The sequence below is a fragment of the Vombatus ursinus genome, unplaced genomic scaffold (assembly GCF_900497805.2).
Source record: "Vombatus ursinus unplaced genomic scaffold, bare-nosed wombat genome assembly UNPS02009994.1, whole genome shotgun sequence".
NCBI lineage: Eukaryota > Metazoa > Chordata > Mammalia > Diprotodontia > Vombatidae > Vombatus > Vombatus ursinus.
In genome coordinates, this window is record NW_020949772.1 from 1,179,974 (window position 1) to 1,192,803 (window position 12,830).

General features: G+C 39.0%; 1 protein-coding gene across 1 annotated transcript in view; it reads right to left on the reverse strand.

The window, feature by feature from the left end:
* The window catches only part of GLT1D1 (glycosyltransferase 1 domain containing 1), a 109,435-nt gene that overhangs the window by 51,215 nt on the left and 45,390 nt on the right, over positions 1-12,830 (reverse strand). Inside the window, exons 7-8 of the mRNA XM_027853558.1 lie at positions 6,373-6,468; positions 2,840-2,889 (exon numbers count right to left, since the gene is read on the reverse strand). Of these exons, the coding sequence (XP_027709359.1) occupies positions 2,840-2,889; positions 6,373-6,468 (146 nt within the window). The remainder of the gene's footprint in view (positions 1-2,839; positions 2,890-6,372; positions 6,469-12,830) is intronic.

The following is a 12,830-nucleotide window of genomic DNA, read 5'->3' on the forward strand; positions in this document are numbered from 1 at the left end:
AAATATTATGCAAGTTACTGCAGAATTATCCTTGCTCTCCATATTTACCAGAAGTGAAATCCTCAATCCTAGGTCATTCTCTCTAGAAGTTCCCTGGAAGATGGTTAAGGCATTCTGCTGTCAGAAGTCTTCAAAGCTGTCAAGTCAGCCAACTAGCACTGACAGTACCTACCACGTGCCAGACATTGTGCTAAGTGATATGGGAAGGACAAAGAAAAGCAAAAGACAATGCCTGCTCTCAGGGAGCTCACCATCTAAGGGGGTAGAGAGCACGCAGACAATTACGGACAAATAAGACACAGTGTCTAGGATAAATCAGAGAAAGACATCAAAGGCACCAAGATTTTGGAGGACTGGGAAAGGTTTCTTATAGAAGGTGGGACTTTAGTTGAAAACTGAAAGAAGTCAGGGAAGTGAGGAGGCAGAAATGAGGAAGAAGAGTGTTCTAAGCATGGAGAACAACCAATGAAAACGTCCAAATAAGAGAGATGGAGCGTTTTGTGTGAGGAACATCAAGAAAGCCAATGTCACTGGATCTCACAGTATATGGAGGGAGTAAGGTGCAAGAAGACTGGAAACGTAGGTGAGGTCAAGTTATGAAGGGCTTTAAAAGTCAGATTTTATATTTTATTTTGGAAGTCATTAGAGTTAATTCAATAGTGGGATGTCAATTCTATCTCACCTCAACAGGTACTCCTGACTTCTCTTATTAACTTCTTGTTTGTCTCACCAACTTGTCTTTCTTCTCTTACCAATTATCTTCTCCTTGAGTCTTTTTCCTCGTTATCCTCCCTGAATTCTTTTCTGCCTTCTGCTCCTCATCTCCATCTCAAGTTATTCACCTTCTCCTTCTGCTCCAACCCTTCTCTTCTCTTGCAATCAGTCCTCAAGTCCTCTCAAATTCACCTTCCCAAATTCAGTGTCTGGCCTTCTCCACAATTTTGAATCCTTACGAATCGCCACAATTCCATCTCCTTCTTCAGGTCAAATACTTCTTCTACATAACTTTATCTCAAAGAATAGCACTGGATAATAAATCATTTAAAAATACAAATCTACTACTGGTTGGGTTCAACTATAATTCAACTCAACTCTGCCTTTACTATGTCGAGAATCCCCCACTAAAGTGCTACTTCCATGCCTGGTCACAGCATAAGAGAGATATCAAGTTCTCAAGTTTTGGCAGGTTCCACCAAGGTGAAAAGGCTTCCTTTACAGGCCCTGAGACAGATTGTGTGTCATCTGGCTAAGTTCAAGAAGTCTCAAAAATCAGGTTGGCCTCAAGTGATGATTTATTTTAGCCAAAGAGATTTTCAAAGACAATTCTCCCAGGTTGAAAAGGAGTCACGGTCTATGTCAGTGCAGGGCATTTGTACCTCAGTGACACCCCAGGTCCACAATGTACAGTGTAAAGTATTGTGATAAATATCAGAACATGTTTTGCTGCCTCAGTGGATCCATGATTCCAGTGGTGTGGGTGCTCCTTCCGATGAAAGAGAGTGTGACCTATAGGTACCATCTCACCCTCTGCCCCCTTAGTCCACTAACTCCCATTAATCCTGTATGGAAGTCTACACTAGGTCTTCCTTTAGACCTTCAGATCTTTGCATGGATAATAATGGAGCATGCAGCCTGACCTCGGAGGATTCACCCAGTCTTGCTGCATGAGCAACCCCCTGCCTTGTCCAGGCCTACGTGTCTCTGATCTCCTTAATATTCTTGCTCTTATGCAATTCTTCTTTAAGCTTTGTATCTCTCCCATTGTCTAGGGTAGAAGAGGCTAGATGCTGAAAGAGAGACAGATTAAACAAGACGCAGTTCCTAACCTAATGAAGAAGTACAAATGACTGTAATACAAATTCTATCATGGTAAGGACATAAGAGAAGAACAAAATGCAATGCAAACAATGCGAAATGCTGCTTCATTTGAGAGGAGGGCACAGAATAATTTCTGACTATGGGAATCAGGGATGGCTTCATGGAAGAAGTATTTAAGTTGGGCCTAGAAGGATCTAAACAGGCAGAAATGGGGGAGGGAACTACAGGCCTAAGGAACGATGTGGACAAAGGCTCAAGAAGGTAGGGAAGCCAGTCAATCAATAGCATTAAGCACCTACTATGTGCCAGGTACTGTGCTAAGTGCTGGATATGTACAGGGGATATAGTCCAGTGTATCTGATATATAGAAGATATAGAGGGGAATAGTAGCATTAGGTAAGAATGTAAAGGTAGACAGTTCCAGGCAATCTAGGCGTCACCAACTTATTAATTCTAGTAAGAAGGTAAACTACCAGGCCTTATCATATGCTGGCCTCTGTGCCCGTAAGAGGCATAGGTGGCTCAGCAGATAGAATGCTAGGCTTGGAGTCAGGAGGTCAAAGCTGGCCTCAAATACTTACTAGCTGTGTGACCCTGGGCAAGTCATCTATAGCCCTGTTTACCTAGGCTTCCTCATCTGTAAAATGAGCTGGAGAAGGAAATGGCACACCACTCCAGTATCTTTGCCAAGGAAACCCTATAATGGGGTCATGGAAAGTTGGATATGACTGAAATAACTGAACAACAAGCCCTAAATATCCTTGGTACTGTTACCTGACCTACGGATGTAACCTAAAGACACTTGGGCATTAGCATCCACCCTCCAGCTGAAATGTATTTTATGCTGTATCTCCCAATAAGAGAGGGAGCTCCTACAAAGCAGGGACTTTCTCATTTTTTTTTTCTATTTGCATCCTCAGTACTTAGCACATTGCTTGGCACATAGTAGGCACTTATTAAATGCTTTTTCATTCATTCATCCAAATAAGATGGCTTGTAATTTATAAACATATCAACTTACTTCAGGTCCCACAATAACCATGTAAACATTGGGCTCTTCTCGGTGCCATTCTTAAAAGAAAAAGAAAAGAAACTTTAAAAAATTAGTTCTCAGTGGAAATATGTTTAATATGATTGTACGTGTATAACCTATATCATATTGCTTGCCCCAAAAGGGAGGCGGGAGGGCAGGAAGGGAGGGAAAAAAAAAATCATAACTCAAAATTTTATAAAAGTGAATGTCGAAAAAAAATTAAAAAATAAAAACTGGTTCTCAGTCATCGAGAAATGTAATTGTACACGTTAGCACAATTTAGTTTAAAAGTAAAAGAGCATAGTTTTATGCACAATATGCTCTCCTTACTAACGCCATTCTTCAATTAAAATTCCAGATGTGAACAATTGTTACATATCTGCATTTTTGCATCTCCTATGAGAAGAGGAGGTATTATTTCTAATTGATTCTTGTAGAAGTCCTTAATGCTTTTAATGAAATAATTTGTAATCACTTATGATTTCTATAATCATTAAAGCTGAAGATTAATAAGGAAGCTAAACACAATGCTGTATGTTAGCAGCTCAATTTAGATCTCCAGAGATATTAATTAGTTTTGTCTCAAGGAATCCCTGTGATTTTCTTTTTTTTTAATTCTCTTGCATCTGTTTTGTCAGTAACCCTTGAAATGAAAGTACTGCCATCCTTCATAAAGGAGCAAATACTCCAGATTTTGAAATTTACACAATTAAATAATGTGGCAATTTGTCTCACAGAACTGAAAACTGTAAATTCAAGTGATTTTCAGGTAGTGACATGTCATGTATTCTATGAGAGAATGTTAGCTTGCAGCTAATTCTACAAGGGTTTGTCAATATTCAGACAAAGGAACCTGGTGAGCTCATTTCTGGGAGGAATCCCCTGCCTGGGGGATTCTCACAGTCTAGAGAAAGATTGTAAGGCAGACCCAAAATAGGTCATAGGGAGGAATGTAATGCAAGGTACTCCTACCATACAGAACACCAACAGTCCTGCAAAATACTCAACAATCCTAAAGACTGACCGTCTTTTTCACTTTTTCCACAACATTCTAGACCATTCACTTTATTACGTGGAAACCCAGCTCCAATTTTATGTTGAACCAATGGGAAAATGAGCATCATGATAACATTTTTTCCCTGTTTATACATACTGATTGTGTAAGGCGAAAGATATCTTTTTCACACTTGCTCACACCATAGCCCTGACATGATCAAACATGTAATACCCAGCAGACTTTAACTACAGAGGGAATCCTTCAGACTCAAAGATTCAAGATTTGGGTACAGCTGTCCAGTCTGGAGCGTGAGTGTCAGTCTTACCTCAGTCTTCTATTTCTAGAACCCAAAGCAGCATGCTCACTTCCTCAGGCCACTCACCAGGACAGCAGTCTAAGCAATAAGGGGCATCATGCAATCTGCCCTTTCTCCACACTTATGTTCCATTCGTCCTGCCCTACCATTTCCCCTTGGCAGAAAGTATTATTTTTCTATTGTATTGAATGATTAATTATTGAATTAGGAGCAAGGTTTTGCCCCTTTTCTACTTTCTCATCCAGAAATCAACCACTGTGGGAAATTTTGCTCAAAAACTTACCCAGCCAGGAAAGCTAAGATCTAATCAAAGACAGCAATTTTAAATTTAAATTAAAAAGAAACTTTAAGTTTAAGCAAATGGATGGATTCCTGCTCATTGTGTTTGCTCAATCAAGCCTAGGAAAAAATGGCTTTTCTCTTTTGTCAGACAGGTAACACGGAAATTGATAAGTCTCTTTGACCAAGATTTGGGTGCTCATTGACCCATACCTCAAGACCGTCATTGGAATATAGCCCAGCCCCTCATTGTAATATCCATTCTCTCTCATTACTTGTCAACCAATCAGGGTTGATTGCCAGCCTCTGAAACACCCACTTTTCCAAGGGTTGTCTTTGACACTTGAGAGTGCCACTGACCTCTTCTATTAACATGCTAGCATTATTAATAAGATGATTAAAAATTACACAGAAACTATGTCTCTCACACTTTTTAAATATCACACCCTTACTCTGGGAATAACCAATATCACAACTGCTATTGGAACGGGGGTAACTACATGCAGTTCCACTTACAATTCTTGTGACTGACTAAACAAAAGTTCTCTTCCTTCCCTGGCTATCACTTGTTGTTGGGTGGTACCCACTTAGTGGAATGTCAGTTTCTTGAGTGCAGGGACTCCTCATTTTTTAAGCTATATCCCTCACACCCAGCACAGTACTTGGCACATAGATACTTGGTGAATGATGGCTTGGTTGCTTGATTGTGACTTTGGATATTTACTCTGTACCTTGACAAGGATTTAACTCAGCCCCCAGCTCTCTTGCTCAGTAGTTTTCCTGCTGCCTAAAGATGACTCAAGGAACAAACCCAAGGCACATTTTCTGGTTAAATGATTAGCAGTATTAAAGATAAATTAGCCCCTAATTGAGGCAATTTCTCTGATATAATTTTAATAACTGAAAGAGCTGGAAAATAAGGAGAGAGCTAAAGAGAAAGTGGGCACCATGGAAAGTATTAAACCCACTGTAAGTACCGAGTTAGAACCAAATATTTGAGAATTTGTTTGACCCCAAAGAATTTCTAGAACTCAATCCCCGCTCCCATCCAAAATGAATGGTGAGATTGTCTTATGCTTTTAAACACAAAAATATTTAGTTACCTCTTATAGATCTTTTGCAATACTCATGTAAAACCTAAATTTTACTGAAAAAAAAGTAATTCTAGTTATCCCTTTAAAACACAATGACGATGGGAAATTTAGCTGAAAATTATTGATATTCTTGTCATTCAATAATGAATGTTTTAAGATCACTAAACTACAAAGTCTACAGAAGATTACTGTCAACATCAAATATTTGTAAGTCAAGGCATTTTTGGTCATATGTAAAATTATCTTTGTTACTTGTTTGTTGATTTTACTATTTTCTTCCTAAGTGAAATTGACAGAAAAAAAAACCTAAGGAAGATCTGAAAGGATCCAATGAGTTTCCCCAATCATCAAACATTCCTTCTTCCCCTTGAAATACTAGTCATCATTATTTTAGGGAAAACTCTATTCCTGCACGTGCAATGAGATTAAAAAGACCCCCCCTCCCCCCACCTCTGGTTGGTTCACACGTTGTGGAGTTCTGGGCCTGTGCCAAGATCACTTCTGGGGTCACTTCTGCTCAATTCTAAAGGATTGGGTACTCAGGTCAAAGCTACATCAGAGAGACCTGGCCACTGAATCAATGATCAGGGAAAGTGTCACGTCCATCAGAGCAGACTGTTTCCCCAGAAGAAGTCAGGGCTCTCAGCACTCCATGGAGCTTGTACTAGCCAGAGCAGACCAGGGAGTCCTGCTGTTTACTCCCTTTACAGAGAGAAGGGTGAGTGCATTCCCCCGAGTATAAAAAGCAGGTAGTATATTGGAAACACCAAGAGATTTATCCAACTAGATTTCTACAAACAAAAGAACAGGAGGAATATACTTGTAAGAAACCTACCTGAGAAAGCGTCCACCAAATAAAGAGGATCTTTGACTCGTCTAAGCCCGCATATCAAAATAAAGATGTGCAAATTATCTGCACTTTGGTTGATCTCTGCAACAGAACATTTGGATCATTTTCATCACTGTGAAAAGAGAGCAACTTCCTCCCCATGTAAAATATCTTTAAAACCAAGGAATATATGCACAAAGTTATAGCAAGGAGGTGGCTTCGGAGTTTTCACTGGCCCTCACTAGTCTTTCACTGGTCTTTTGCTTCTAGGTCGGATTTTGCTGGGCCCTGTCCCTCTTCCAATTTGCAAGCTTGGTCTGTCTGGTGCACAGGTTGGTGTCCTCCATGCTGGAGAAGATGGAGTTCAGGGACAGGAGGAAGAGGAAGGGGAGAACTGACCTTAGTTATTTTTTTTTAATATTTTTACTTATATATATTTTATTTTTGCATCACCTAAATTTTCCCCATATCCTGCCCCCATCACCCCTCCATGAGCCTCATTATTTCTCAAAGAATACATTCTGAACATTTCTTTAATTTGGCCTGCTTAGATAGGTATCATTTGTTAAAAAAACAAAAACAACAACAAAAAAAACCAGATTTGTATAATAGAAAGGCAGCCTCCAGTTTATGAACAGGGCATAAAGGATGTACTCTGAGTTCATTGTTAAGTCAATTATTCAGAACCTCAAATGCATTTTCCCATAGGACAGGAACTGGACCTGTAATTTCATTGGTAGAGGGAATTCCCAGGTAAGGAAACTCCACCAATGCAGGTCTGCACCTTCTCACCTTAGAGAATTGCCCAATAGACCAAAACATTAAGTGACTTACCCAGGATCACAAAGCTAGTATATAGCAGGAGTTTCCCTTACCTCAATACCAACTCTTTATCCACTATACCATGCTGTCTCTTTCTGATAGAGCCGTGTTTAAAAATAATGGTCAAAATTCCAAGCAGGCTCTTAGAAACCTCCACAACCCATAAAGCAGCTACCTAACCAAAGGGAATTTCTGTAAGGAAATATGTTCCAATTTAAGATGCAACGATGCTATATCCTTTTGTTATGAGTACAGGAACTGCCCCCGCCACCCTGCCCCCTTTCCTAGACGCTATCCCACTTAGGGTACTGGAAATAGTTACTCCTCTATTCTATTCTGGAAAGCCTGGGGTGCAGGAGTTTGAAAGCTGAGATGGGAGCTTCAGGGTAAGGAGCAGGGTGGGAATTATGATGAGCAAAGAGCTAACCCGGGTGGATGAAAAGGGTTAGCTAAAACAGGTTCTGAATCTGTGGGTTCTGCCTCACTCCATTGGACATTGTCTATCATTCCTTTCTAGAGGACCCAGAAGTTAGTCAATTGCATTACCCAAGCCAGCCCAAGCCCCTCCCCTTCTCACCCACAGGTTTCTACACATAACAAAGGAACCAGAAGGCATTTCAACATAACTCTCTTCCTTCCTCCTTTTCCCTCTCCTAATTTACCCAAGACACACTCTGCCCACACACAAACGACCCTCTGCCACTGGACCAAATTAACAGGCCCGGAACTAAGGCTGAGAAAAATGGAAAGAAATGAAATAGAGGAAATGGATAATCACCCAAGAGAGCAAGACTGGAATCTTTTTTTTTTTTTTTGAGAACGGGAAGTAAGAAGAGAAGAGATGTCACTCTCCCCTTCTAGCTAGGTCATTTATTTACCTGTGTGATCTCAGTCACTCAGTCTCTCTGGCTCCCAGCTTCCTCACCTCTAAAAGAAGACCCAAGGCCAAATGACCTTTGAGGTCCTTTTCAGATCTAAATCTATGATTCTATAGTCCTGTAATTTTAGTATCAAAAAAGTACTGCCTATTCACCTATACAGGTACACAAAAGTATATCCACACACAATCAAACAAAAAGACAAAGATGTACTGAATGCTTGGATGAAAGATTCCATTTCAGGCTGACATTATTGGCATTTTTAATATAAACTAAATTAAAACTTCAGATTTTTTAATTGGGATACCACAATCCTCCATAATTGACCTTTAAAATACATACCAAAAAAAGATCACTATAATGACCATTTTTTTTGGCCCTGAAATCAGGACAATCTCCTATCGTTTCTCTCTCGGCAAAACTTAATTTTCCCTGCACTCATGATCCACAAAATAAATGTTCTCTTTGCTTTTCAGTCTTCAGGGTGAATACATCTGCTTTGGAATTTAATCAAGGCTATTGAAACTACTCTGACAAAGCACAAAAGCTAAAAAAAAAAAAATTAATTCATAACCAGCTTTGCTGCTATTTTTTATTCAAATGTGAAGCTGAGATGAATTTCTTACAAAAGTCACCTTTTGAAGAGGAAAAAAAAAAGCCTAAACTGTTCTCACAGTACACAGTTGCTCTATTAAGTATTGATGTTTCAATTGGGATCCTGAATTCTGTCTCTACAGGATTGCACTGTATAAATTTTCCCCCTACTCTGAACTCCTTGGATATTGACATAAAAATGGAGGCTTGATGATAATTTTTAGTCAGTTTAACAAAATTAATCATGTATCAATTGGATTTGGGGATATAAAAAACAATCATCTCTCCTTAATAGGTAATAAGGGCAGAAGACAATCTCAAAGATACAAAAGGCAGGGAAGGGTCTAAGCAAGTCTTGGTCAATTTGGGGCAGAGCAGAACTATCAGTGTTTATACATGGAAAATTTTCGACAGTGGTGGCAGAATGAATAAATATTTCATATCACACATTATACATTAATATATTAAAATTAATATACTTGGCTATGTTACTATGTACGAGAAAAAATAAAAACCTAACATTTCTGTTTTCTCATTCTACTCACCCTCTATCTTCATGAAGAAAATGAAACACACATACATCAGGGTCCAAAGAAACCTCTTATCGCTAATAGAGGAAATATGAGAAGGGTCTACAGCACATGTATACCTTAAACTCAGACATAAAGATAGGAAAGAGAAATCTCCCTTCCCTGATGGCAAGGAAGGCTTAGTTGCTTGGCCCTATTAGGTCCAAAATCCCAAGCCTGCACCCTTGAGCACATCTGGCTAGCTGAGTGAGTTTTTGACATGTCCTCAACGTCAACCCCATCAAACCAATTGCAAAGGTAGTTGGACTACCTCCCTCTCCCAATAGATTAGATGAGAGTTATTATATGGGTCACAGCCTATCCCATGCTTTACAGGTCTTCCTGTCCAGGTAGTTAGTGTGCTCTTTATTGGAAGAGAGAATTAAAAGGATAATGAAACTGGACATCTGAATAGGAATTGAAATTAGAAGAAACGCTACCTGCCATCTTTTTTTTTTTTTACTTAAAAGAATAAATACAAATAGTAGTGGTGAGGCTTTTTTGCATTAAACTTAACAAATGCAGAAACATTACTTTTGATTCAAGTTGAGTAGTCTCATGATACATATGCAGCATTTTCAGAAAAATCAAGATAGTGATTGGAAAATCCTGATCGAGCTGCCGAAGCATTTAAGCTTCCTTGATTTGGGCATCAATGCGTACAATCCTTGGTTTGCAATTATAGCCTAGAGTCCCTAAGATCCAATCGAGCTCTAAGAAAACTCATTCATGTCATTTCTTTTTATTTAGAAAGTAACTAAAACAGCCTGTACTGAGAGAGGCTGAATAACTTATCTGATTCTATTTCTTCAATTCATTTCAAACTATAACAAGATATATTTTTCCTGAATGTATTTTTTTCATTTCTCAAAGTTTCAATTCATCACTTACACATCTATAAGTTTCTTTCACAGATTACCATTTGCTGGAGAATGGTATTTTTCTCTTCAAGAGAGTCCATTGATCCTAGAGAGTTTTATCAGCCTCTAAAGTTAGGCTGGTTGGTCTCAACAAAGAGTCTGGCAGTTGAAAACATTCTCTTATAGTCTGAGTGAAGGGAATGCTACATCATTTCATTCCTGAATAATCATCAAACATGTCATTGTACCAAGTATTTTTTGAAAGCAAAAGATGCTCAGTCATGTGTTGTTTTCAATACACTGCACTGCCTGTTGGCACTGGACTTAGAATAAAAAAGACTGGGGCCTCAGTCCTGGCTCCACCAGCACTGGTGGCATAAATATAGGCAAGTTATTTGACCTAAGTAGAGTTTCCTTACCTTCAAAATGTGAATGACATATTTCTTTGTTCTATGAGCTTATGTATGCAGGAAAACAACTGGTAACCACAAAGCATTAGATACATGAGTATTCATATCATTATTACTGACTCTCTATAACCCTCTTGGAACCTCAGAGTTTTCCCTGCATAGTGCCAAGTTTCTACTTTGGTCACTATGCCAGTGTCTAATGATGCAATATTTGTCAGTTATGTGATCCAATTAAATGTTGCAATGCTTTCTAATCATTTCCCTTTTGCTGTCTCTCTTCTATGCAGATTTTGTCTTTCATATACTTTAAAAAAAAATTATTGCCAACACATTAAAGTCACCAGCCAAGAGAATATTAGAGTCTAAAATTAATCTCTGAATTACAAAAAAATACAAAAATAAAACTCACAGGTCTACCTAGGCCCATACAAACTGGCCCCAAATCAAGTTGCCTGTTAGATGGGGAATGACTTAGAAGTCAATTTCATAAACAGAAATTTACTGGAGCCGACTTTCCCCCTGGAAGCTGTACCCAGCGTTCTCTCTGGGTTTTTGATTCTGTAGATAACTTGACATACTGTTACAAGGACACAAGAAACTTCGTGTACTCCAGGCAAAACATGTCATTTTTACTGAGTTTGAAATGGAGAACACATAGATTTGAGAATCTATCCTAAGTAGTGTCACCTTGGGAAACTGTAACAAGGCCACGTAATAGCCACTCACCACCTAAAAACAACCTGGGTTTTTAATAGAAAAATAATACTGTGGTCCAGTGGAAAGTGCCCTGGATTAGGAGTGGACCAACCTGGATTTGATTCTTGTCTCTGCCACTTACTTTCTGGGTAACTTGAGTGGCTAGGTAGTGGTGCCATAGCGCATAGAGCACAGGGCCTGGAGTCAGGAAGACCTGAATTCAAATCTGGCCTCAGACATTTACTAGCTAAGTCACTTAACCCTGTTTGTCTCTGGTCCCCCATCTGTAAAATGAGCTGGAAAAGGAAGTGGCAACCAGTCCAGTATCTTTGCCAAGAAAACCCCAAATGGAGTCACAGAGAGTCAGATGCAACTGAAAAACAAATGAACAACAGAAACAACAAAAATTTAGGCAAGTCGCTTATTCCCTTTCTAGGTCCCAGTTTAATCAGTGCATTCAAAGACCTTTAAGTTCCATCTCTTTCTAGCTCTAAATCCATGATCCTATAAAAAAATCAATTTTTAAAAAATATCAAGCACCTGGGGCAGCTAGGTGGCACAGAGGATAGAGCATTGGCCCTGAAGTCAGGAAGACCTGAGTTCAAATCCAGCCTCAGACCAAACACTTGTCACTTACTAGCTGTGTGACCCTGGGCAAGTCACTTAACCCCAACTGCCTAAAAACAAACAAACAAAAATATCAAGCACCTAAGGAAGTCACAACAAGAGTTAGGCAAATGAGCTCCCAAAGTGAAAAACGTAGGGAAAAACTAAAAGAGTAGTCTATTCTACTACAATCCATTATAGTTCTTGGTGCTTTAAATCAGTCCACTTGTCAAGAAGCCATCATGAATTCATTTCCATCAAGTGTGTTTGAAATGAAAAGAAAAAAAAACCTCACAACCAAACAAACAAAAAAAGTCCATTAGGAAAATATAGAGCTGTTACACCATGCAGGATTTATAGGCATTCCAAAGGGAAACGTTCTAGGGAACATGTAATTACTTTAATGTCTATAAATAGATCTTCTGATGAGCACAGCTAGTAAAAGTATCCCATGAGAATTCGTAGTAAGGACACCTGACCTGCATTATTGGTTCTTAATTTAATGGTAGTTACTGTGTTCTGCACTGATAGGCAGGATCCATTTAGCCTAGGCAAAGTGATTTAATCCTTAAACAAATATCAAGTCTTATATTTGTTATCAATGGCAGGATGTGGATGTATATGTATGTATATATTTTATATATTTATGGACCAATAATTTTTAAAATAATTTTCCTAAGGAAGGAAATAGGAAAACATAAGACAATTTAAAAGCTGGGAATATAAAATTGGAGACAGATGTTTAAAGGACATACAATTAAAAACCATGACTTATGGCCAAACACCCACTCTCATTATACTAGGCATCATTCTGCTAGGTATTTCCCTTTTCCTTCTGCCTGGACTTCTCAATTGTTAATATTTCCCAAGAATTCTGCCCTAGAAATAGCCAACTTTTGGGGCAGCTAGGTGGCGCAGTGGATGGAGCACCAACCATAGAATCAGAAGGACCTGAGTTCAAATCCAGACTCTGAGACACTTACCAGCTGTGTGACCTTGGGCAAGTCACTCAACCCCATTGTCTAGCAA